General features: G+C 50.3%; 1 protein-coding gene across 2 annotated transcripts in view; it reads left to right on the top strand.

Annotated features, from left to right (window-relative positions):
• ST8SIA5 (ST8 alpha-N-acetyl-neuraminide alpha-2,8-sialyltransferase 5) overlaps positions 1–24,101 on the top strand; it is a 62,963-nt gene extending 38,862 nt beyond the window's left edge. For both annotated transcript variants that reach the window (XM_024734693.1, XM_024734694.1), the window contains 6 exons: positions 1,455–1,547; positions 11,369–11,455; positions 14,850–14,994; positions 19,098–19,210; positions 19,983–20,075; positions 21,202–24,101. In XM_024734693.1, coding sequence (XP_024590461.1) covers positions 1,455–1,547; positions 11,369–11,455; positions 14,850–14,994; positions 19,098–19,210; positions 19,983–20,075; positions 21,202–21,670 — 1,000 coding nt within the window. In that variant the 3' untranslated portion in view covers positions 21,671–24,101. The remainder of the gene's footprint in view (positions 1–1,454; positions 1,548–11,368; positions 11,456–14,849; positions 14,995–19,097; positions 19,211–19,982; positions 20,076–21,201) is intronic.
• The last annotated feature ends 2,909 nt before the right edge of the window (positions 24,102–27,010 follow it).

Below are 27,010 nucleotides of genomic sequence, written 5' to 3'. Positions count from 1 at the left end.
AGGGAATATGATGCTTAATGAAATAAGTCAGACAGAGAAAGTCAAATACTCTATGGTATCACTTATATGTGGAATCTAAAAAATAATACAGATGATTGTACATGCACAACAGAAACAGACTCACAGACTTAGAAAACAAACTTGTGGTTACCAAAGGGGAGAGGGAAGGGGGGAGGGATAAATTAGGAATATAAGATTAACAGATACAAACTACTGTATGTAAAATAGATAAACAAGAAGGATATACTGTATAGCACAGGGGATTATACCCATTATCTTTTTAAAAAATTTTTTTTTTAATTTTTTGTGTAAGCGGGCCTCTCACTGCCATGACCTCTCCCGCCGCGGAGCACAGGCCCCGGACGCACAGGCCCAGCGGCCATGGCTCACGGGCCCAGCCGCTCCGCGGCACGTGGGATACTCCCAGACCAGGGCACGAACCCACGCCCCCTGCATTGGCAGGCGGACCCTCAACCACTGCGCCGCCAGGGAAGCCCTATATCTATTATCTTGTAATAACCTATAATGGAATATAATCTGCAAAATACTGAATCACCATGCCGTATACCTGAAACTAACATAATACTGTAAACAACTATACTTCAATTAAAAAGAAAGAAAAGTGAATGCTTCCACGTAGAGTGCCGGGCCCTGAACGTGGCCCATGACAAGGGCTCAGCAGTATTGGCTGAAATTGCTACTGTTATTCTGCGTGAAGCTGCAGAAAGTACTGCGAGGTGACTCTGACATGCCTGGAGCCAGCTGGTGTGGGAGTGGGCTCGGGCCCCTCTACACTGACAGCACCACCTGGAGTGCCACCTGTTTAGCCTCAGTTTTCTCAGCTGCCAAATGGGGAGAAAGAAAGAGTCTCACCTAGTCACAGCGCGAGCATGGGCATCAGTGAGCTAATGGAAACAAATGCTTTTTATAGTAGAAAAAGCAGCTTGTGTTTTTTCAGCTATGCTTGTGACTGTCGTTGTGTGACACTTCTCCCAAGTGGAGGAGAAAGGAGAAAAGAGCAGGAAAGGGCAGGACCAGCTGAAGACCTGTAGCCTCACTGCCCCGGCTCCCAGGGCTGCCTCCATCAATGACTGGTCAGAGGAAGAACGCAAATGAGAACATGCCCAGAGCATCCTCTTTCTCCTTCGAAGCCACCACGTGGAGCCAAACCTGCTTCTAAATGTCATGATTTACTGAAATGGGTTCATGCTTATACTTCCAGGTTGATGGGGGTGCTGAGGGTCATCAGCCACCAAGTGATCAGGCCAGAGGGTGCCAGCAGTCCTGGAAACAGACCCTCTTCAGGTCGTCTGCTGGGGTGGGCTGGTTTGCTCTATTAATTTGGCCAGATACCACCCCTCTGCCCCCCGCCTCCCGAAAACAAGAGCCCCGAGAGGTCCCTGAAAGTCTGGCCGCTTCTCTGCGTAGTAACCTCTGTCCCTATTGGTCCCCAGGTACTTTGAATTTTACGAGGGCCCTTTTGAGTATAACTCCACGAGATGCCTGGAGCTGAGGCACGAGATCTTGGAAGTGAAGGTGCTTTCCATGTGAGTGTGGCCGGGTGGGTGGTGGGTGCAGGGTGGGGCATGTGGGGACAGGCAAGGCAGGGCGGGGTGGGGGGTGAGGGATTGGCCCAAGGAAACTGGAAACTTGGTGCATCACTACAGAGAAAGAATTAGGGTGCTTCCCCGGGGCCTCTGGCATTCAAAGAGCTCTGGAGGGCTCGATGCAGGGACAACTGTTCGTGTTTTATGAAAATTGCCAAGTTTGCAAGGTTACCTCCGGTGACTGGGCGTTCCAGTCCCCGGCTCAATTACCAGCGTCCATGGTTATCATCACTGGGCTCCTCTTGGATAGAAATCGAAGAGGGCACCGGAGCATCTTATCTGAAATTCAGTACTTTGTGGCTTAAGCATTGCCCTCTTGCTATTCATTAAATTTTTAAAAATTATTTAAAGGATACAACATTCAAGTGGTACAAAAAGATATACAGTGAGAAGTCCCCTTCCCACAGCTATCCCCCTCCAGTCTGCCCCTCAGAGGCCACCCATGTATCCTCCTGCATCCTTCCAGAGGGTCTGCATAAACCAGCACCCATGGGTGGATGTCTTTTACCTTTTTTTTAATACAAATAGCAAGAAAACTGTGCTCCCCACTCCCCACCAACAGTGTATCACCTGTGGCTCTTTTACAACCTGTGTGAGGGAAAACGCATTACATGCTGGACTCACTAGTGTGTATGTGCCTCCCTCACAGCACTGCCATGAATTGAGAGGAATTTGTGTCATGTTAATCATGGCAGGATGTATGTTTATTTGAAAACAGTTATCACTGACCCTTGAGCAACATGGGTTTGAACTGCGCAGGTGCACTTATATGCAGACATTTTTTGAGAGCAAATGCTGCAGTGCTGCTTGGTCCGATGTTGGTGGGATCTGCGGATGCCAAGGAGCTGTGGTCAGGGAGGGCTGACTACAAGCCTTGCGCTGTTCAAGGGACAACTGCACATCTGATGTGGGAGAAGTACAGTTGATTTGGAGCCAGGCAGTGCTGGGTGCTTATGTGGACTCATGGGCCCTGACACGATCCCAGGACTTCCATCCATGGCCCACAGGCAGGAGCCACTGCTCCTTTAGCCACTTGACATGATTTCCAGGTCATGTGGGTCATTGAAAGAGCTTGGAGCTTGGGGTCAGGCAGACTTGGGATCCAAAGCTGACTCTGGGCCTTAGAAGCTCTGCATTTTTATGCAAATTACTTAACCTCTTTGAGTCTTTCCTTACCTATAAAAATGGGGACACAATTACCTACTTTTGAGGGTTGCAGTAAAGACTAGCTGAAGTAACATATGTGAAATAGATAGCCCAACAGTGCACATCTACAGCAGCACACGTAGTAGGTGCTCAGTAAATGTTAATGTGCCCTCTCTCTCTCCTCCCTCCCCTTTCTTTCCATTTTGGAACCAGCAGCAGCTTTTCTGGGCTGACATTCACAGACTCCATCAGCTCAGTAGTGCGGGAAAGCTCCGGGGATAAGGCCAAACGTCCAGCTGGGATCAGCTGTGTTGTTCACGGTCCTTGTTCTGTTCGAGGGTCTGTATAGCTTCTAGAGGGACCGCAGGAGGCAGCTCACCTTCTGTCCATCCCACCCAGCCCTGAGCGGAGCACACCATGGAGGGCGCTAGGAGTTAACTGGGCCAACAGGATTCTGGAGGGGACAGTTTGTGCCAAGGCCTGTGTCAGGAGGGGCCCACTGTGTTCCAGGCTCTGAGAGCTGGCCTGAGGGGCAACAGGAGCCATGTCCCTGGAGGAGCAGGCAGGGCTAGACCTTGTGGAGCCTTGCAGTGTGGACCGGGATTTAGATTTTGTCCTTTTCTTAGGTCCATGGGCACCCATGGGAAAGATTTTAAACAAGTGGGGGCGGGGGGAGGATAATGTGATTGGTGTTTGATACGCTCTGCCGAGGAGCTGTGACTTAGTGACAAAGACGTCTGTCCAGCCCGCAGGCAGGAGCCAAATGTATAAGCAGAGGGCCTTATCTTTTCTCAGAACTCAAAGATCTTGGCCCCTTAAATGTCTCGCTGGGGACAGCCGGAGCACTCTTCACTGAGAACATACCTTAGAGTTTTCAAAGGGTAAAGAATTAATCTTTAAAATTTTTAAATGCAGACAGTTTCTTCATGGTTACTTCAAGATCTAGACAGGAAGTCTGAGAGACCCTGTAAATGGGCCATCCTTCTGTCACATCCCATCCTCTACCCATATATTTTCTCTGCATTAGTATAAGTCCTTGTTTTGGTTTGCTATGGCTCTCATAACAAAGTACCACAGACTGGGGGGCTTAAACAACAGAACTTTATCTTCTCACAGCTCTGGAGGCTGGAGGTCTGAGATCAAGGTGTCGGCAGGCTTAGTTGCTCCCGAGGCCTCTCTCTCTGGCTGATACATGGCCATCTTCTCTCTCTGTCTTCCCAGGGTCTTCCCTCCGTACCTGTGTCTTAACTTCCTCTTCTTATAAAGACATCAGTCATATTGGATTAGGGCCCATCCTGGTGATGTCATTTTAGCTTAACCACCTCTTAAAGACCTTACCTCCAAATAGAGTCACATTCTGAGATATTGGGGTTTAGGGCTCAACAGATGAATTTTGAGGGAGATATAATTCAGCCAGTAATAATCCTCATCACAGCTTCCATTTAGGGACCATATTAGAAGTTACCGGGCCCTTTGTTTCAAGCCTAAGTCTTGAACATTGCGGGGTGTGATGGGAACCTCATTTCCCCCCATGATCTGTGGCCAACCTTCGTCCCTTGTCAGGGACTTGTGTTGGTGACAAAAGGTCCTCTGTGTGTTTGGCTCTACTTCTTTTCTCTGCCTTTGGGGCACCCTCTCTGTTCTCCTGAGCTGAGCGGCCATCCCAGCTGGCGACCTGTGAGCTTTACCGCATCTGTCTCTTCCATGTCAATTGCCCTCCATGTGGTCCCCTGGCCCTGGAGTCTTGTCGCTGGTGGTACTGGGGGTCTGAGAGGAGAGAGGCCGGGCTGTTCATGGGGCATGTGAGCCTGCTGGGTCATCAGGGAGCAGTGATACCAAGCGATATCTTTCCTGAGTGATACCTTTCCTGAGTCCTCAAGCTGAGGTCAGTGGGCTCCCCCAGGGCTGGAATCGGAGAAGCCAGAGGCTGGTCTCTAATCCGACTCTTTCTGATGATACCTGGGCACCTGTGGGCGTCACTGTGCTCCAGCCCAGAGCCAGGAGTGGTGCTCACGGTGGAGACCCTGAGTCATCCGGAAAACGTTAAATCTCCATCTGTGAATGGAAGGGGCTGGACGGATGTGCCCAGAGGCCCTTCCGGTATATGAACGTCAGCTGGCATTCCATCTGAGGAGACAGTGGGGTGTGTGATTCATCTGGGAATGATTCCGATCCAAAACTGCTCCAGTCAATGGTAAAAATCAGTCAGCTGGAAAATTCCCATATGGTGAAGGCCTCGTTCCCAGACAATATCCAATACAATGAGGATTTACTCTGTGATGATTTGTTACGAAATCACATTGTCCCTAATACTTGTAAAAATTGTTTATGCTGACTTTTAGTCATTCTGGGGCCTCTTTGTTTTTAAGCCAGTTGCTGTCTGTGCTCACACACTGATGGGGGCCATGCCTGGGACCTCACCCTTGGTGTCTCCTGCCACCGCTTCCCCATCTTTCCGGGCTGGGGAACCCTGCACAGAGCCCTGTAGTAAGACCAGGAGAGAGGCTGGGAGCAGGGCTGGCTGGGCAGAGCTTTCAGGCCTGGATGTCCCTTTGTGCCCACACTTTTCTGAGTCTTGTTTGCCTGACCCTACCCAGGCTCAGGATGTGTCTGTTAAATGAGTGAGAAAGTGGACGAAACCTAGGTGGGAACAGAAGAGGCCACGGCGGAAAAGGGGGGAGAACGATGAGGGAGAACGAGATGAAGGTGAGCGTCTCCTGCACACGACTAGAAAAATCAGGTAGAATACAAAAGTTTATAATAATAAAAAGCAAAGGTCCCCTTCCCCACAGCCTCTCCCCCAGGCCTGCTACTCAGCTGTTTCTTCTGGGAATTACCTTGTACCTCTCAGTCCTATGCGTGCCGTGTATGCCGTGTTTAGCATTCACTGACGTCCTGGTGTGGTGGGTGAGGATTCAGCTCCCTTACCCAGCCCAAACCATTCCCCCCACTTTTCCCAGTTGAGGGGTACTGCTATTTTTAGTTCTTCTATCTATAAATCGCCTAAGTAACCTATTTTTTGTTCTACCAAATGTTGGCAGTATCTCTTGATCCTGTACTTTGTAAGATGAGGCTATTAAAATTACCCCAACTTTTTAATTCCAGCCTCTGGCTTCAGTCATCCGTGAGTTTACCTTTAGAATGTCAAGGCTGATAACATTTACATTCTATTTGTAACCATAGCAAGCCTCTTTGGGGCCTGCTATGGGCAGACTCTAAAATTTGAAGATCAGAAAACAGTGATTCTCATCTCTTTTCCTATTCATTTTTTCCCCTTTTTTTCTCGAGCTTCTAGTCATCTTTTCCCTTTGAACACTTTGTCTCTATCATGCCCCCCCCCCTTTTTTTTTCCTGCCTGTCCATCGACCAGGCATTCCCCCAGGGTTTCCCCTCATCCTCTTTCTCCATCCTGGACAGGCTGCTCTCTTGGTGGGTCACACACTGTTGTCACTTCCCTTCTCTGCCTCCGTAGGTTAGATTCACCTGGAGCTGCTTCTTTCTTGGTTTACTCCTTCATTTTGCTTCCACCCATCTTCAAGTAAATTCCCCCCAAATAGTGGGTGGAAGGTAAGGGTTTGAGTCCTTCTGTGTCTCCATGACCTAATTCTTCTCTTAATTTTTGGTTTGGTGGGGTTGATATTTTAGGTGAAAATCATTCACCCACAGAACGCTGAAGACCTTCTCCATCATCTTCTGGTATCCGGGGCTGTATGAGCACGGTACTAGTTGTTCCTTTGGAGGTGACCTGTTTTCTTCTGTCCGGAGTCTTTACAGATCATGACAGTTCTGGAATAGCCCGATGGTGGACCTCAGGATACACGCTCATGGAGACCTCTTAATCTGGAGCTCACTCCAAACCCTTGAACTTTCTCTTGGATTTCTTCATATTTCCTCCTCTCCAATTTGCTCCACTTCGTCTTTCGGGTACCTCTAAGAGTGGTATTCTTCTGGATTGCTCCTCGAATATCTTTTAATCTCATCTTTTCTATCTCTTTGCCCTTTGCTTCTATTTTCTGAGAAATTCCTTGACTTTACCTTCCAACTTTTCTAATGAATTTTCATTTTTCCCCAAGAGCTCTTTCTTTTTAGATTGTTCTCAGAGCAATCTAGTCTTTTTTATCCCTCTTCTGGAATATTAGTCATGTCTTGGGTGAAAGGAGGCAAGTGGCTGGCTCAACCCTTCATCTTAGAGTAAAGGTGATCTGTGCATTTGTAAAGCAACTTATAGAATTTTTTAATACATATTGCCTCGTTTGATCTTTCTGACAACCTTTGAGATCAGCAGAGCAGAGGTTATATCTGTCTTACACATAAAGCAGCTGAGTCTCAGAGAGATTAAATGACTTGTCTGAGGTCATATTGCCAGTTACAGATGGAACCAGGATTCCAGGCTGGATATCCAGGCCCTGACCTTGATCCAGTGTGTGACAAGGACATTGGAGGCACAGAGAATGGGGTCTGGACACTGGTAACAGTTGAACTTGGGACCCTGGCCTTCAGTGTTGCCAAGGTTGTGTTTCTGGAGGCATTAGAGGCATTGGCTGTTCAGGGTGCTGCCCTAGGGGCCTGTGGGTTGCAGGGGGTGAAGGAGGGCAGCAGTGGGTAAGCAAGGTTGCCGCTGTGTAATGGCACCTCTCCTCCAATGTCACATGAGCTAAATAAGCAAGAGCTGCTGTGGGAGGTTTGGGAAAGCTGGAAGGAAGGCATCAGGATGAGAGGAGGGACTCCTTCCAGCTCTTTAAAGCTGCCAGGCAGGTTCCTGCCCCAGGGCCTTTGCACTCACTCTTCTCTGCCTGTAATACTCTTTCCCCAGATGTTTGTGTGGCTCACTCATGCATCATTTCAGTTCTTTGTGCAAGATTCCCCTCTTCAGGGAAGGCTTCCCTGATCAACCCATCTGAAATAGTCACTTTTCAACCCCTGATTCATTTTTCTTTTTTTTATTATTTCTTTTTTTCTAAATTGAAGTATAGCTGGTGTACTATATTATATAAGTTACAGGTGTACAATATAGTGATACACAGTTTTTAAAGGTTATACTCCATTTATAGTTATTGTAAAATATTGGCTGTATTCCCTCCTTAGAGCCTCTTGCTTCATTTTTCTTTTTTTTTTTAAATGGATTAATTTGGTTTTTTTTTTTTTTAAATTTGGTTTTTTGTTTGTTTTCTGGGCTGCACCGAGCGGCTTGTGGGATCTTAGTTCCCCAACGAGGGATTGAACCCGGGCCCTCGGTAATGAAAGCATGGAGTCCTAACCATTGGACCACCGGGGAAGTCCCTTGCTTCATTTTTCTTTGTAGCACTCACCACTCCCTAACATGACATTAAATATCTGGGTCTGTTTTTTTTCTGATTGTGGTAAGAATACTTAACATGAGATCTACCCTCTTAAATTTGTAAGTGTCCAATACAGTATTGTCAACTGTAGGCATTAAGTTTTACAGCAAATCTCTAGAACTTATTGGTCTTACATAACTGAAACTTTATAGCAACTCTTCATTTCTCCTTCCCCGAACCCCTGGTATCTATCATTCTACTCTGTTTCTATAAGACTGACTATTTTAGATACCTCATACGAGTAGAATCATGCAGTATTTGTCCTTCGGTGACTAGCTTATTTCACTTAGGATAATGTCCTCCAGATTCATCCAAGTTGTCACATATGGAAAGATTTCCATTTTTTTTAAGGCTGCATAATATTTCATTGTATGTATATAATACATTTTCTTTATCCGTTCATTCATCAGTGAACACGTAGGCTGTTTCCATATCCTGGTTATTGTGAATAATGCTGCAGTGCACATGGGGGTGCAAGTATTTCTTCAAGATTCCGATTTCAATTCCAGAAGTGGGCTTGCTGGACCATATGATAGTTCTATGTTTAATTTTTTGAGGAATCTCCATACTGTGTTCCATCGCAGCCACACCATTCTACACTCCCACCAACAGTGTATGAGGGTTCCCTTTTCTCTATATCCTTGCCAATACTTGTCATCTTTTGTTTCTTTGATAATAGCCATTCTAACAGGTATGATGTAGTATCTCATTGTGGTTTTGATTTGCATTTCCCTGATGATCAGTGGTGTTGAGCACCTTTTCATGTACCCGTTGACCATTTGTATGTTGTCTTTGTAGAAATGTCTTTTCAAGTCTTTTGCCCATTTTAAAATCAGGTTATTTGTGTTTTTGCTATTGCATTGTAGGAGTTCCTATGTATTTTGGATGTTAACCCCTTATCAGATACATGGTTTGCAAATATTTTCTCCTGTTTGGTAGGGTTGTCTTTTTACTCTGCTGATTATTTCCTGTGCTGTGCAGAAGGTTTTTAGTTTGATGGAGTCCACTTGTTTTCATTGCTTGTGCTTTCGGTGTCGTATCCCTGTATATTCGCTTCCCATTTGTGAGGTCTATGTGGGCAGGGAGTTTTTTTGTTCACCACAGTATCTCCAGTTCCTGCCATAACGAGGAATTCAATAAATAGTTATAGAATTTATTTGAACTCAGACTTATTGATTCATTCATTAATTATTGATATACTCAACAAATATTTACCACTCATCTGCTATGTGCCTTAGCACTGGAGTCACAGTCAGGCATGATCCCCTGCCCCAGGGTATTTACTATTTAGTGGGAAGTATCAGGCATAGGTAATGGCAGGTTATGGGTTTTACAGAAGGGGAAAGTACAGGGGGCTGTGAGTCAGCATTGTCAAGACAGCTTAGTTTAACAGTAATAATAACTTACACCTGTAGGGCACTTTCCACGTGCCAGACACCATTCTTAGTCATTTATTGCATCGTCTTAGTTAGTAGTCTTAACAAATCTGGGCGGGTGAGCAATAATCTAGTGTTATGACCATTTTCTAGGCGAGAAAACTGAGGCTCAGAGCAGTCACATAGCCTGCCTGAGGTCCCATAGTTAGGAAGTGCCTAAACTGGGTCTGAGGCCCAACTCCCCTTCTGGTTCCAAAATCTATGTACTTAGTCACCATCCTGTATGACTTTTCCTGCAATCATCCCTCCCTGCACCAGTCATATACTCTCTCTGTAGGTGAGGCTTGCCTAGTCTGGGAACAACTGTTTCCCCCTCCAGTTAAACACAGGGGGACACAGCTCTGCAGAATGAACCTGTTTTTTTACTTTACAGTTAAGTATTTGCCGTTTTTTGAAATCATGCACCTTTTTTGGAAGCTGATGAAAGCTTCAGATTTTCCCTAAGATGTGCACATGGGTGGACAGACAGGGGATTTCGCCTATAATTCAGAGGGTTCATAGGTTTCCTTAAGACCTTTGGTGGACCTCAAAGTAAGAACCACAATTAATGGTAGTTTTTTGATAACACTCAGCTCCTGGGGGCTTGTCACTTTCCCATTCATGACCAAACCGGAATGACCTTTAAAGGCTCCCCTTGCATCAGTGTCCAAGACAAGCCAGCATCTGAACCGGGCCACAGCCAGGTAACCCTGGACAACTGTATAATGCCTAACTGTGGGATGGGGAATGTGGGAGGTTAGGAGACAAAAGTCATGGCTCTGCCTTTAAGGAACTTATGGTCTGTCCAGCATCTCCCAGCATTCCTGAGAACTCCAGTCAGAGGCACCGCTCAATGGGAAAAGGGTTCCATGATCCAATTCTTTTTGCTGGCTTCAGTCAAAGGAAGAATCCTACATGATTTAGACATTCCCTTTCCAGGGAGTGCTTTGGGATGTCACAATGCTGAGATGTCTAAACCCAACTGGCATAAAGCCTTGCAGATGGTGGTTCAGACAAAAGGCTTCTCACCTCTCCTTCTCTGTCGCTGGAAATTGTGATCTGCCCTTGAGAAAAGAGAAAGTGAAGGGCATTGTGCCTTTGCAATGAGCCCTACTGTGTGCTGAGCACAGTGTGGGGTGATCTACAGACCTTAGGGAAGTGGTCTTACACCCTCTATAGACAGATGTTCCTGGGAGAACTGTGAAGGCCCTTGGGGGTGGGCATGTGAGGAAGGTGTTTTAAAATGTTCCGGGATTTGTTTTGATCACATATAGTAAGACACACAGACATGCAAAAGGCTATTGTGAAGGAAGACGTTCTTATGCTCACAGATTCCTAGAGACAGAAGGCATGGCACACCATGCAGGGACACATGGGGAAGCACCAGGGTTGGTCAGGAGGTAAAGGGATGAGGGGAAAGCAGAGGTGAGACCCTTTATTGTGGTTTTCGTGGAAAGGAATGGACAAGGCAGGATAAAAAAGTTCACGATTGGCTAGTTTGAATAATTTCAGTGGGCTTTGGGGCATAAGGACTGCCCCTGGTTGTCTGATCCTTAGCTCTGGGCTGATGAGGGCAGGGACTAGTGGCTCTGTTCATAAAGGAGGTGATTGAAGGTGTAGGCTCTGGACTAGCTGAGGTGTGTATGGAAGACATGCTTGCAGGAGAGTGGTTTGCTATCTCTAGGAATTCACAAGTCCTCAGATGTCAGAGAATCAAGAGTATAGCAAATTAGAAAATACAGTTAATACAAAGGACCAGTCCAGGATTTGGCATAAGGGGGAAGAGGAAGGGAGCATGTTTGGGGATGATGATATTGTTCAGCCTGGCCCTTTCATGCACTCTCTGTCCTCCACTCCCAAGGGTGAAGCAGTTGGAGCTGTTCGACAGGTGGAAGAGCCTCCAGATGTGCAAATGGGCGATGAACATCTCTGAAGCCAACCAGTTCAAGTATCTATGACTCATCTGTGCTCCCCAGCCCTTCTGTTCATATGGTCCTCCCAGGCACCTCTTCAGAGCTCCCCCGTCCTGCAAGGCCAGCCCCCAGGGACATCTTCCCCAGAGCTGGCTCTGATTGGGCTTTGGAATCTGGGAGTGGGGAGGTTCTGACTCAGCACACAGGCTGAGGCTGGCATCTTGCTGAGTGTTGTCCACCATGTCCCCGCCCTTAGTCCTAGCAGCAGCCCTGTGTGGTCAGTGCTATTGTCTCCAGTACAGCCCCTGACTGTGAGGTGAAGTGCTTGAGGTCTCCAGGAGGCCCGTGCGTTCAGCTACATGAAGCATCTTCCAGGCCTCACCCCGTTCCCCACCCCGCTCCTCGGGCAGCTGCTCTAACTTAGCAGTCCTCTCCTTCTCAGAGCACTTGGGCTTCTACAGCCTAGACCAGCCATTTGAGCCCTGCTGTAGCTTATTCCCTAACTGCTCTCTAACCGAAACTGACAGGTTATAAGCTCCCAGGAGGCAAGAGCTGTATCTTAATGTTCTCCTGTCTTTGAGAGCCTAGCAGATGTCCAGACAGTCTCTGTGATTAGTGGTGAGCTATAGGGGCCTCTCCACTCTAAAATTCTAGGAGTTAATGGTATGTTTTTAGTGCAGGGTAGACCTTATTGAATGGAATTGACAGAATCCTGGGAATGTGTGTATAAATCGGATTTTAGCAACTCAGGCTGTAGTTTGAATGTGCTGAAGAGCCATCTGCATGAAGGAATCCTACACGGGAAGCTGTGAAAAGCAAATAACGCTAAGTATTTTGTATTTTCTGTATAAGTCATTTGTTCCAGTTTGTTGCAATTCTGGGCCAAGTTGAGAGGCAGTTTTAAGTGGCACGTTTTGGGAACGTGCTGCAGGTGCCAGCAGCCCCCAACCGGATGCCTCTAGGAGACTCTGCAGAAACCCAGCTAAGGCCCGGCAGTAGTTTGCAGAGACCCACGTACCATAGACTAGAATGTGGGCAACGGGTCCAAGGTCTGTGCTGTAAACGCAGCCCCAATTCCGCCCTTAGAGCGAAGCGATACTGAGGGTGGTGCATGACGGGGAGGCCCAAGCACACTGAGGGCACACTGAAATCGAACTCAGCGTGGACGAGGTCAGTGAGATGCCAAAGGATGTTGTCCAGGCTGAGAGCTGGACAGAAGCCTCGCCAGTGGGACTCACATACCTAAGGAAGTAATGTAGCAACGAGAAAATGGTGTGGCAAGAGAAAAACCAGGATCCGCGGGGGAGCCTTTGGCAGGGATCAGCCAGCACGATCCGGGAAGAGGCTCTGGGGGAGCTGAGACCTTTCTGGTGGTGGGGGAAAGAGAAGGGACATCCAGTCTTGCTATGCTCTGAATGGGAAAAGCTTCAAGGCCAGTGGGTCGTCCCCCTTTGCTCTCATTACAAGCTCGTTGAATGATGATAAGATTCTTAATTTAGGTGCAAGCACCTGGTGCAGTGAAGTGGCGTGGAATGCGGGAGTGTGCTAGAACACAGGCATGAGCATTCCAGTGACAGGAAAGGAATCCTGTAACAGAGGCCCTCCCCCGCCCTGCTGCTTACAAATGGGCACTCTGGCATTCTGGTTAATACATCAGTCACTCGTGAGCTTGGCTAGTTTGAGTCAGTCTCCCTCACTTGGGTACTCGCCAGTGGGCTGACAAAATGGAGTTTCTGGACCAGCCAGATGCTTGTTTGTAATGCTGACCTATGGCTCCTGCCTGGCCAGGCCTCTGGCCTTGCCCCTGGGAAGCCTCAGTCACATTTTAAAACCCAACCCTCCCCAGCAGAGACCGCTCTCTATGGCCAGCAGCGAACTGAGCTCCCCAGTGAAGTCCCTGCAAGAGATAAAGTCACAAAAAACAATGGGTGCAGCCTTCCTGGCTTTGGCAATCTGGAGTCACAGGATTACAGAGGGTCAGAAGAGCCAGCCCTGCATTCTACAGTTGAGAAAACGGAGGCTCAGAGAGGGGAAGAGACCTGCCCGAAGCCCCACAGCTGGTGGGGGCAGAGCAGAAACTAGAAGCCCGGCCTCCTGACACCAGGTTGGCGGCTCAAGTTTCCATGCCACATCTTCGGTGTGGGTTTTCCAGAAAGCTCGTCCTCAACTTTAGTTAGTGGTCATCATCCAGACTCCATGGGGATGGCGTTCCGTTCCTCCCAGGGCTGCCCAGAGGCTGGATGTAACTGTGCCCAGAGCCAGTGTTGGGGGACGAAGGCCAGCGTGTACTGGCCCCCTGCTGCTGTTTGTGGAGAAAGTGGGTCCTCGTGGGCTCACAGCCCCCTGTGAGAGGGTGGCATTTTGCATCCTTTGTCAAATCCAGCCCCTCTGCAGCCAGGGTGGGGCTTTGGGTCCCCAGGATAGGGGAGCAGCGTGTACCTAGGATCTGACCCCATCACCAAGCCTTGCAGGCACCCTGGGAGAATACATTGCCGGGCAGAACACTAGCCGCAGAGAAGAGGAAATCGGGATTCTCTGGCCTGACTAGCTCCCAAGCCTGCCTCACAGCCCCACTCTCCCTTGAAGGCTGTTTTTTTAAGCCTGCTTGCATCGTCTGAGCTCTAACCTTTCTGTAGCTCATGTCTGAGTGTTTTTGTCAGTGAAAACCACAGCGATTTTTTTTTTTTAAATAATGAACTCCTTAAAACTTCTGGAAGCCAGGTTCCACTTTCTGCAGGCAGTCATCTAGTATCAACCCACCATCCCAATTTCTGACCCTCCCCTATTCCTAAGACAGTTTGTAAATCACTGAAATGGCACATTTCTGTTGACTGTGTATGTCTTGCTTTTTGACCCTATCAGACAGGGTTAGCCTTGTCTGGAGTCAGATATGGGGGCCAAAAACCAAGGAAGAGCTCTCATGCCTGTGTTTTCCTTTAGAGCTGATAAGGAAGCATTTCTGAGAAGTAGTAGAAGGCTTAGCGGCTCTTGTGAAATCTCATGTGGGGAATGCTTCAGCCCGCAGTTGGCAGGACTTTGGTAGCTGACCCCCACGTGTCTGCCATTGTGCAGGATCCAGAGAGGCAGGGTCCCTGCCACGCAGGCGCTTTCATTCAGGCGGAGAGGGAGTTGACAGATGATGAGGCAAGCGGTGCCCAGTCTGTGCTCTGGGCCTTTAGAGGCCAATGCGGCCAGTGGGGACAGGGCAGCTGGGAGCTCACAGAGGGAGACCAGGCTGGACCCTGAAAGGCTTGGGCATTGGGAGGAATACTGAAGCAGAGGTGCGGGGGCAGGGGCAGGGGTGGGTGGGAAAGTATGGCGCTCCCTGGCCTCCCCAAGGGACCTCAGTTCCATGACCCCTCAGTTCTCTGAGAGGCTCTGCCCTGCCCTGTGTCACTGGTCTCTCTCCTTCTATCTCCTGCCCGGCAGGTCCACTCTGTCCAGGTGCTGCAATGCCCCCTCTTTCCTCTTCACCACCCAGAAGAACACGCCCCTGGGGACGAAACTCAAGTATGAGGTGGACACCAGCGGCATCTACCACATCAACCGGGAGATCTTCCACATGTTTCCCAAGGTGCTGCTTTGGGCAGGGCGGTCCAGGTGGGACAATGGAGCTGACCCAGTAGGGCCCTCTGTGGCCATGCCCGTGTGGCGTGGCATCACTCAGCTGTGCCCTGCACCCAGCTGTCCTGGTCCTGGCTTGCCATTCTCTTAGGCTCAGTAGACCGTCCTCCGGGGTTCCTGGGGGTTCTGTCGGAGCACAAAGAATGCCAACTGGCTGTTATTTGAATGACTGTTGGCAAGAAAGTGGTTGTGAAGTCTTGGTTATTCCCTTGCTTGCAGAGAACATCCCAAAGCTATCTGGGAGCAGGATTAAGCATTTGTCCCCATCCCGAAGGAGGCACAAGAGCAAAAAAGTACATGCAGGGACTTCCCTGGTGGCGCAGAGCTTAAGAATCCACCTGCCGATGCAGGGAACACGGGTTCAAGCCCTGGTCCGGGAAGATCCCACATGCCGCGGAGCAACTAAGCCCGTGTGCCGCAGCTACTGAGCCTGTGCTCTAGAGCCCTGGAGCCACAACTACCGAGCCCGCTCGCCTAGAGCCCGTGCTCCACAACAAGAGAAGCCACTGCAACGAGAAGCCCGCACACCACAACCAAGAGTAGCCCCTGCTTCCTGCAACTAGACAAAGCCTGTGCGCAGCAACAAAGACCCAACACGGCCAAAAATAAATAATAAATTAATTAATAATTTTAAAAAATGTACACGCAAAGGTTGTGTGCACAGGAAAGCGCAAACCATACAAAGCAAAGCGCTGAAAGGTTGATCTCTTATTGGCTGACCTTGGGCAGTCCTTTTTGTCTTCCAAGGCTCCACTCTCACTGTCTGTAACACCGGGGTTTGGACTAGGAATAGGTTTGGCTACTTAGAACAGAAAATCTAAAATATCAGAGACTTAAACAAGAGAGACGTTTACTATTATTTTTTCCTTCACCTATGAGAAGCCTGGAGGGAGGCTGTTCATTCAGGGCCAGCACGAGGCTCCTTGGCCAGGGGGACCACAGAATGAGTGACCCACGTGAGCAAAGTGCTCAGGTCACAGAACCCAGGCGCAGGCAGGCGCTTCTGGCCTAGTCGTGGCACCAGACCCTTGGAGAAGGGACCCTGGTGCCTGTATGTTCAGCGGATGAGGATGGTTACCACCTGAAGAGGAAGGTTCCATGCAAGGTGTTTATAGGCACCCCCTGGAGAGTGCCGGCCCAGGGCAGGGTTTAGTGGGTCCAGTTTGTAGAACTGCTGGCGTTCTAGCAAACTAGGGGGTGGGGTGGGTTCAGTTCTTGCTGGATGAAATGTGCGGGGCTGGGCTGCCCTGCTCCGGGGAGTGCTAATGAAGCAAAGCCCAGGGGTTCCCTGCATTCCTTTTTATTTATTTATTTATTTAAAAAAATATCTTTATTGGAGTATAATTGCTTCTTGCTACGAGCACCAGAGTGCACTGGTATGACTGGGCCTGGGGGGGTGGAGGGGAGCAATGGGGAGGAGCTGGAGGTGGACGGGTGTCAAACATACCCTCCCACAGCAGCGCTGGAGGACGATGGGGTGTGAGTCGTCTTTACGAGGTGGGTCTTTCAAGGCCTGGAACGTGAGACTGGTGACAGCAGGTGAACTTGCAGGTAATGCCAGTGGGTGACACACAGCTCGGGTATGACATATGGATGCAAGGAGGGCCGTGGGGATGGGCCACTGAGGCCCAGGGAAATGGAACAGGGGTTGCCAAACGCGCAGGCCATATGGTCTCTGTCACAGCTACTCACCTTTATCGTTCTAGCATGAAGCAGCCACAGACACGAGTAAGCAACAGAGTGTGGCTGGGTCCCAATAACGCTTTAGTTCCCATTAGACATTGAAATTTGAATTTTATATGTTTTACACATCACAAAGTATTCTTTTTTCCCACCCTTGAAAAAATATAAAATCTATTCTTAGCTTGCTGGCTGTACAGAAATAGGTGGTGGGTCAGATGTGGCCCACAGGCCGTAATTTACCACCCCCGAATTAGAGCATGTGATGTAGAAGTATTTCCCAAACTTCCCTAAGGTGAGTTTTTTTGGGGGGGTTGAAAAATAGGCAGCTTCTTGGGCTCCTACCCTGACCCTGAAGCTTCTGATTCTGTGGTTCTGGGATGGAGCTAAGAATGTGTATTTTCAGAAAGTACCCAGGTAGTTTTCGATTTACAGAAGTGTGAGAAACACTGACATAGAACATAAAAAGCCCTTGATGATCTCTCCAAAAAGGACTTTGTTTTTATTCTTTCTCTGGTCAAAGTCAAACAGTGCAGTTCCCCGCACTGGCCATGAGACGCCCTTGTTTTCCCCGTCCCGGTTCCCGGAGCCTGTCCCTCCGGGGAAAATGTGCCATGAAGAAGGACAGTCTCCCACAGACAGGTGCAGCATCTCCTTTGGATTTAGCCTAATTGCTGATGATCCCATTGTACTGGGATTTTCCGTGACACTTGTCTGGAAGTTGGTTCCAACGTAAGCCCCAGGTGCTGACCAAGGCCACTGTCACGCAGGGCTGGCCAGCTGGTGTGAGATAGGAGGAAAGCTGCCTGGCAGCCTCTGGGTGACAGAGATGGAGGGTAACTTCAGGGCCATCCCGTAATAACCACCTGGTCCCCTTGCAGAGACACCTCTGTGCCAAGCCCTGCAGTGGGTAAGCTTTTCATCTACTCCAGTGGTTCTCAACGTGGGGGGCAGGGAGGTGGAGACACTTGGCAATGTCTGGAGATGCTTTTGCTTGTCATGATGGGGGGGGGTGTGCTCCTGGCATCTAGTGGGAAGAGGCCAGAGATGCCGCTACACATTCTACACTGCACAGCCAGCCCCGCCACAAGGAACGAGCTGCTCCAAAGTATCAGTAGTGCCAAGTTGAGAAGCTCTGCTTTACATCATCTCAAATGTAGAGTCACAGGAAATACACGTTACTATTCTTATTTTACAAACTACAAAGTTTAATTTGTAATAAACTTTACAAAATTTACAAAACCAAGTCACCGAGGGCTCAAAACACATGTCCGTGGTTTCCTCACCTCATTGTGGGGCAAAACCCGGATTGAACTGGGTCCGTTGACTAGGGTGCCCAATCCTGGTTTGACCAAATATAAGTCCTGCATCCCAAGCAAAGTGCCCTAGTCCTGGGCCAGCTGGGATGGTTGGTCACCCTACCCTGGACTCCAGGTCTACACTCGTGCCCTGAGCCTGCCTGGTCCCACCACGAGGCCTAGAATGGGGACGTGGCCTAGAACCAGGTCTCCTAATCAGGCCAGTATTTGCTTTTTCCCGCCTACTTGCCTGTGGTCCCCTGGAAAGCATGCCCAGGGAGTCTCTGTGGGCAGCCAGTGCCCAGACCAAGGTAACACCACCAGCCGAGGCATGACCGGGTTGGAGCGCTGGGGGATGCTCCCTCCCAGTGCCCCCGTGGCTGTCATCATTACTGGAGTGAGTCCTGAGCTCTCTGTGCTCAACGCTTTTTCTTGACAGAGATCCCAGTGTCCCTGCCTCTCACTGCTCCCCTTGTGTGGCCTTGCTTGCCCACCCCCGTCAGTTGTCTCAGCTGCTACCAAGTCCTGGCATCTGTCCCAGTCTATATGACCTTTCTATCCCAGGCCTGTGCCCTCCCCACAGAGCAGAGGGAGGGTCTGTACCTTACCCTAAGCTGAAAGGGGTGAGGGCTAGGTTTAGGGCCCTGGTCCCTGGTGGCTCTGCCACATCTCTGCTGCTGTCATCTCGCAGAAGGTCTGTATTAACCATTAAAATATGTGGATTAGAAGTAAAAGAAGCTGAGCTTCCACTGGGAAAACCAAAGGCAAGCAGGGTTAGCCATAACTTGTACTCTCATCTTTCTGGAAACCGGAGGCATCCCAGGCCTTATTGAAAAAGGCTGTGGAGATCTGGCTTCCAGTTCTAGCTCATTCCTAATTGCCCGTGGAACTGAGAACGAAGCTTTTGACCTTTCTTTTCACCTGCAAAGTGGAATAACCACTTTTCTCCCACATTTACTACAAGGCTGTCTTGTGAGGCTACGAGGAGTGGAGGTGGACGTGGGCGCAGAGGTGAGAGCACCAGATGAAGGCAGGGGGGGCATCGCCTCTGACAGCTGTGCCCCTGTCTCCCCAGGACATGCCCTACTACCGGTCCCAATTTAAGAAATGTGCCGTGGTGGGCAACGGGGGCATCCTAAAGAACAGCCGCTGCGGGAGGGAGATCAACAGCGCTGACTTTGTCTTCCGGTAAGAATTGCCCCGGGTCTGCACCTGCCACGGCCCTCCCCCTCCGTGCCTGTCCCCTTTCTGGTTCCCCAGCCTGCTAATGCTGCCATTTACGTGATCAATCCCCACTCCCCACCCCTGCAGACCTCATGCTCTGGGTTGTCCCTTCCCCCTTTAACTCTGTCCCTTGCAAGGGGTTGAATCTCTCAGGTCCTCAGTCTCCACATCTGCAGAATGGGAGCAAATGGCATAATAGATGTGAAGACACTGAGGACTCCCAGGGGTCATGCAGATCTGTTGGTGAGGTCGTCTGGGCAGCCACCTCTCTGGCTGGGCTCCACTCTTCTGGAAGCACCGCTTGGAACCAGGGTAGTCTTGTGGCTGACACCAATATGAGCTTCACCCTGGCCTTACCTAAGCTAGACACTTGTCCTTGTATTTCTTCTTCCTTATGTAGAAGCCCTTCTTATCTCTTTGGGGACCCTCACTTACCTCTTTAGCCTGGGTGAAGAAGATAGGTTCAAAATGAGAGTTTAAAGCAAAGAGACTTAGGTTGAGGCTGCAGTGGGATCTCATGGGTCGTGGATCTACAGCCATTGGGTCACCCAGGGTTGGTGAGGGAAGGGGTTGAACTTGCCCTTCCATGCCCAGGCACGAAGATTCCACCCAGCTGGTTTCCTCTGTGTCCCTCTGCCCACGTGATCACCAGCCCTTTCTTCGCCACACCCCAGCTCCCCGTCTCCATCTAGAATGACATACCACATGCAGTCGGGCTGCCTCATCTCTTCTGCAGGTGCAACCTACCCCCCATCTCGGAGAAGTACACCATGGATGTAGGGGTGAAGACAGATGTGGTCACGGTGAACCCCAGCATCATCACAGAGAGGTCAGTGGCCCTCTTTCTAAACTTGTGCTGTCCAATATGATAGCCATTCATCACGTGTGGCCACTGGGCTCTATCCAGATTGAGATGTGCCATCTGTAAGTGCAAAACACACACTTGATTTAAAAAGCTTAATATGAAAAAGAGGATGGGCCGTGCCTTATTACATTTTTATATTGATTACATATTAAAATGATAGTATTCGGGGTATATCAGGTTAAATAAAATCTATTGTAAAAATTAATTTCACCTACTTCTTTCTACTTCTCTAAATGTGCTTCCTAGAACATTTAAAATTACATTTGTGGCCTGCATTATATTTCTTTTGGACAGCACTGGTCTCTTTCCCTAGAGATGGGCCAGAGAGCTTTCCAGTGTGTGACGGGGGCAGGCAGCTCCCTACACAGTGTGTCCGCCTGGCAGTGGGGAGAAGCCTCATGCAAAGACCTCAACCCCCCTCTCCTGACTCCCCTCCTGGGGTCGTCTGGGAGGCCTGGGGGAGGGGCTAATGGGGTTAAAACTCCAACTGGGGCATAGTCACACCTCCAGGTCAGATGAAGGGTAAGAGGAGGGGGAGTTGTTAAATCCGGTCAGATGCCCGGGCACATTTACAAGGAGTCAGCTGAGTGAGGGAGCATTCAGAGAGGTGCGCAGTGAGCCAGCTGGGAGGGCTGTTCAGTGTAAAGAGAAAGGCGAGCGAGGGGAGGAAGGGCTCAGAGGACAGGCAGCTGGTTTGGTGTTCTTCACTGGGGGAAGGCAGTGACAGCTGAGTCCTTGGGGAAGGCAGGACAGGTGAGTCCTGAGGACTCTAGGGAAAGCCTCCACTCCCTCGCCCCTTCCCCTCTGAGCCCACCCCGGGCACCCTCAGCCGTATGGGTTAAGTATTACCCTTCCCCTGCAACCACACACGAGATATTTGACCCTTTGGGTCCAGATTGCCCTCTCCGGCACTCACTTACAAAAATATAACCGTCCCGGAGGAAGGTGGACATTCATCTGCTAAGTGACTGAGCCGAAAGAAGCGGGGGTGGCCTTGAGGGGCTCCTACGTCCTTTGAAAAGACCCCAGTGTGCAGGCGTGGGGCAAGCGGAGGGTCCCGGGGCCCCGTCTCACCCTGCGCTCCCGCCAGGTTCCACAAGCTGGAGAAGTGGCGGCGGCCCTTCTACCGGGTGCTGCAGGTGTACGAGAACGCGTCCGTGCTGCTGCCTGCATTCTACAACACGCGCAACACCGACGTGTCCATCCGCGTCAAGTACGTGCTGGACGACTTCGAGTCGCCGCAGGCCGTGTACTACTTCCACCCGCAGTACCTGGTCAACGTGTCGCGCTACTGGCTTAGCCTCGGGGTGCGCGCCAAGCGCATCAGCACCGGCCTCATCCTGGTCACGGCGGCGCTGGAACTGTGCGAGGAGGTGCACCTGTTCGGCTTCTGGGCCTTCCCCATGAACCCCTCGGGCCTCTACATCACCCACCACTACTATGACAACGTCAAGCCCCGCCCGGGCTTCCACGCCATGCCCTCCGAGATCTTCAACTTCCTGCATCTGCACAGCCGCGGAATCCTGCGCGTGCACACGGGCACCTGCAACTGCTGCTGAGGGCGGCGCAGGCTGCCCGCCAGCCCGGCACACGGAACCTCGCTCCTCCTCGCCCGCCCACCCGCAGGGCAGGGCGAAGGCCTGGCGCTGAGGCTGGCACGCCCTCGGACGCTCGGCTTCGGGCTTGGGTCCTGTGGGCTGGGAGGCTGGGCTGGGGGCCAGGCGGAGTCAGCTCCATGCCGAGCGCCCCCCACCTGCGCATGGGTAGCGCACTGCTGGGCCACAGCTCAAGGTCACGGCCCTGGGGATTGCAAGTGAATCAAGCACATTTCCACTCAGTTTTAGCAACCAAGAGAGCACAAACTGTATGGCCTCTTTGCAGCTAAAGGAAGGCCCCAGAGGAAAGGAAAAGAGGGAGACAGGACATGTGAGCATGGTTAAGATTTAACTCAGGATTTTGGGTTCCTGAGCCTTATATCCAGGCCTCAGCCCTGAATTGTTGTAGAGAACCTCAGAGCTTAGAGGCCAACCCAGCGGCCAGACCTTCCTGTGGGGACAATGGCTCAGAGAGGTCCAGGGATTACCAACCAAGGTTCCACCAACCGAGTCCACTAAGCGGCACTGTGAGATCTGATGCAAGGCCTGTGTGTTCCAATCTTCGCCGAGACACCGTCAGCCAAGGAGAGCCACACCCTTCAAACGCATCCGCAGGCACACACATAAGTCTTGGTGCCTCCAAGTTCAATCCTGCGTTTGATCTTTTGATGAGAAGGAAATAAACCAGACCAGCCATTTGCACTAAGGTTTCCAAGCCAATGTTATCAACTCAATAAGTGCTTAGCGACTTGCTTCCTCTTCTGTCTCCCTATCGTCAGCTCTGTTTTAACCAGGAGTTATTTATAAGATCCATCCCTCTGTGTGTTCCTGAATACTGCACAATCCTGCTGTATAATGTTCCTGAATTGGAACTGTAAGGCTCCAGACTGGAAAACGCTGACATGTGACTGGTGAGCTTAGCGATGGAAGTGAGCCATGGTCTCTAACACCAGCATCACTGAGGTTCTACCGTAAAGGCGGGACTTCCCACAGCACTCAGCCTGGTGGCCTTCACAAGCACGGACCCACAGGGCCTCTGCTTTGGGAAGTCAGCTGTACCTAGGCTAAAAGGGGTTCACATGTCATTTCACATCCCTTTGCTTCCCCCGTGGTGTTTTGCCTTAGAATTTTGCGTGGTATGAATTGCCTTAGAATTTAGCTTTGTGGAATCGTAGAGTATTAGTCCTGAAAGACCTTCAGCTCCCTCCCTCCTCCCTCCTTCCCTCCCCCCTCCCTTCTTTGCTCTCATCCTTCTTCCCTTCCTCCTTTCTCCCCTCCTTCCCATAAATATTTCCAGAAGCCTATTCTGCTTTGGTTTGGGGCTGGGCTTGGGAAGACAAGGTGACACATAAAGGCAGTATCTCTGTCTTCTAGGAGTGGAGGGCAGACCATAGGCAAATTCTGGCCCCGCCCACTGGGTGTTCAGAGGGGGAGGGACTGTGAGAGCACAGCAGGGAACGGGACCTTTCATCTGATCACCTCATTTTACAGGCAGAGCAATAGGCCCAGCTGGTGAGAGACAGGTGGGCACAGGCCTTGTCCTGGGCCCCCAGGCTCCCCATCCAGGGCAGAACCCCTTCCTCTTGCCTGGATTCCATGTTGGTGGGCCAATATCGAGCAAGTACTCCATGCACGACACTGCTCTACATGCTGGCTTTGCTTCTGAGCTCTGGTCCTCACTGGGAAAACCTGGGGCTGCTCTGAACCCGTCTGCTTGTCTGCAGAGCAAGGAAGTAGCCAATGAGGTAAATTAGGCCCAAGCACTTGGCGAACCGGGAAACACTACTAAGGATGGTTGATGGTTATGCTTTCTTGTGCGCTGCCTATTTCTCCCAAGGAAGGAATGGCTGGAAAGGTTCCAGTTAACTGAGGTTTCCAGCCACTTGTTTGTGGTTAATTGAGCGCCTTTCTTGAAACTACAGAATGTCAGAACTGGGAGGCTCTTAAAGACCATTTTGTCCCACATAAGGAAACAGGCCCAGAACAGGGAGGTGACCTGGGTCAAGTCGTGCCAGGGGCTCTGTTGAGTGCCTGCTGAGGACAGAACCCTCTGCCAGAAGCCCTGTTTATGTTCCAGATAGGGCAGTGTTTGGGGGCAAGAGCCTTGGTGAGTCAAATACCATGGTTCTCACAGCCAAGGGTGTCATGGGCTGGTGTCTGCCCCAGCCAGGTCCCTTGTAGGGGCTGGGGATGGAGCCTCATGACCCATCCTGTGAAGGAGCTGGACTCCTTGCTCTCGGTCCTATTTAAGTCGCTGGGTCTTAGGGCAAGTCCCTTCCCCTCCCTTAGGGTCTCCGTTTCTTCATCTCTACAACTAAAGGCTTAAAAAATATCCCTAGGGTCTCTGTAATCTTTAATTTTATTTAAGTTTTTGGAAGTACTAATGATGTATGGATCTAAGCCATAAATAATATTTATTATTATAATAGCTAAGATTTGCTGTACGCTTATTCTGTGTCAGGCCCTACACTGGACACTTTCTTTGCACTGTCTCCTGTGATCATCACAAAACCCCCTTGGGTAAGAAGACTCCATTGGGCAGGTGGGGAAACTGAGGCTCAGAGCCATTCAGTGTCTGGCTGATGGCCAAGCACCCGGTGGAGGAAACCGTCTGTAGAACCCCAAAGCCAGTGCTCCAAACCTGTCTTAGCTGCTTCCTAGCCAGTGTCACCAGGGCTGGAACAAGAGGGATCCTGACTGAGAGGCCACTGTAGGGTGGTGCTGGGCCCCGCTCTAGGGACAGTGCTCTGGGAGGCTGTTATGGGTCCAGGAGGGAGGCTGCTTGTAGGTTTTTCCCCCCCCACCCAGCCCTGGCCCTGGCAGCAGTACAGATGCACCCACAGTGCAATGTATGCAGGGGAGTTGAGGCCGTCTCCACATTTTGCAGAAGGGGTACATATTAAAAGACAGCATGTTGGGGGACTTGCCCAAGGCCACATGGCCGGCTAGTGACTCAACTGGGACTCAGCCTCCTGACTTCCAGGCTACACTTTTCTCCTGCAGCCAGTGTTTGTAGGCAATGCACCTTTTCAAAGGCTCGAAGAGACCTGGGCATTGACTCAGGAAGCCCCACCCCACCACTTTCCTCGCAACTCCACCCCCATCCCACCATGCAGACTACCAGTGACACTCTTGTATAAGGGAAATCAATTCCCCAAAACAAAACAACCATCGTGTCTTCCTTTGTGCTAAGCCCACTGCTCCAGGCTTGAAAGGCAGCAAAAACAAGTAAACGACTTGGTGCTCAGCCAAGCACAAAGGAAGGTGGCTCAAGGTCAGATGTGGCCTCTGAGACCGTTTCAGCAATGCTGCTGCGACAGCTCTGCCCACTGATCACCTGGTGCTGCAGAGAGCAGGGAGCCCGTTGCCCTTGACTCTGCTGAGTAAGTGGAGAAGGGGGGAAGCAGTGGCAGCACTTCCGGACAACTGAAGGACAGCACAGAGCTGGCTTCAGCCAGGCATTCAGCAAATTGTTACTGAGTGCTCATTTTGTGCTGGGCATCGTGCAAGGGGCCGTTGAACTAGTGATGGGCAGAATGCAGCCCCAGCCCTCTTGGAGCTTATGGTCCGGTGGGCATGTCCAGATGCTGAACTGAGTCCCCCAGGCACACGTAGGAGCTGAGCTGAGTGCTAGCAAGTCTGGGCTCAGGGACAGTTAGCACGAGAGGAACACCTGGCCATGCCGGGGTCAGTCCTGAATTCTGAAGGTTGGCAGAATGACTGTAATTGTCAAAGCAGTGGATCCATGTCAGGCCTCATCCTCAACATCCATGTGACGTGTGACAGGGTGACCACACTGGTCTTTTGAGTCCTCTCTACCTTTTTGTTTTTTTATAAGGAACCACTTTCCCCCGACTTTCCTCCTGCCTCTCTGAACGCTCCTGCTCAGGCTTCTTTGTTGACTCATCTTCTGTGAAGCTTCCTCAGGGTTCTTTTCTCTTTCTAGGAGCATTTCTCCAGAAATCACATCTGTTCGCAGCCTCAAATCTCTCCTGTCCTTGCATCTTACACCCCTCTCCTGGAGGCCATGTCTCCCTTGGAGCATCAGGAACACGCTTGCCATGGCCGTCTGAATGTCTGTACCTGCTCAGCATCTCTGACCTCAACATGTCCTCAACTGGTACAGTTAAAAGGGCAATCTGGGTTCAAAGTCATGTGCCCTTACTTACTAGTGACCTTAGGGGAGCTACCAAAGCCCCTGGAGGCTCTGACTCGTCATCTGAGGTTGAGGCCAGGACACCAGCCTCACCAGCTGTGGAATAGGGTTGCACAGTGCCTAGCACAGTGCCGGCACAAACTAGACACCCAGAGAGCAGTTTCCCTCTTCCTCCTTTCTTCCCCTGCTGAATGGCTCTACCACATCAATGGCCCTTCAGCCCCAAACCTGGGTCACTCTTGGCTCTTCCTTCTTCTTCACTTTCTATGTCTATTTGTTCACCAAATTTGATCAATTCTGATTCATAAATATCCCTTGAATTCATTCCCTACCTGCATTCCTTCTGCCACTGCCCTAACTCAGACCCTTTTGACTGACCGTTCTGCTTCTAGAGAATTAACTTCTGGAAACACCTTTGGTGAAACCCATTGCCATCTTATACCATATAGTCCAGATTCCTTACCCAGATGTGCAGAGTATGTCCCAAGCTGGCTCACTCACCTTTCCAGAGACCCTCCTGCCAGCACCATCCCTCTAATACTCCTCTAGGTGCTATACCTTTGCACAAGCTATTGGAAATGCCTGGAATGGCTCCACATTCCAACCTCCTCCCTCCTCCCCTTTACCCCACCACTTTTGCAGATAATGTCAGGTGATGGTTCCCGCCTCTTCCCCTCTGTGAAGCTGGGCTGGGCACTCTCTGTGCTTCTGTAGCAACCATCACTGACTTCTATTAGGACGTCCTCACAGCATACTACATATGTCCTTGGCCGAGGGTCTGTCCTTTCCCCAGGAGAATGCATTGTATCTGGCTCATCTTGGGGCCCTCAGCACTGGCACAGAGCCATGTGTTAACTATAGCAGTGGGGTGTCTGTTAGCTGGTGGGTTCCAGTGGTTCAGGAGACCCCATTAATAAACCGAGTAACACCCTGGGGTAATTGTCAGCTTAAGAGAGTACTCTGCTCATTATTTTTTTGCCTGGTACCTTCTATGTGGGAAGCACTGAGCTATACAAAGACTTGCCCACCTGCTTTTGGGGAGTTTGGGACGCAGGAGGCTGAAATGTCCCTGTTGCAGTTGCTTGTCGGTTCCATCACCTAGTCTCCGCTACCTTCTTTTTGCCTCCTCCCATTATAATCTTGCTCGT

The sequence above is a fragment of the Neophocaena asiaeorientalis genome, unplaced genomic scaffold, assembly GCF_003031525.2.
Source record: "Neophocaena asiaeorientalis asiaeorientalis breed wild unplaced genomic scaffold, Neophocaena_asiaeorientalis_V1.1 scaffold322, whole genome shotgun sequence".
Taxonomy (NCBI): Eukaryota; Metazoa; Chordata; class Mammalia; order Artiodactyla; family Phocoenidae; genus Neophocaena; species Neophocaena asiaeorientalis.
This window is presented reverse-complemented; position numbering and strand designations above follow the sequence as displayed.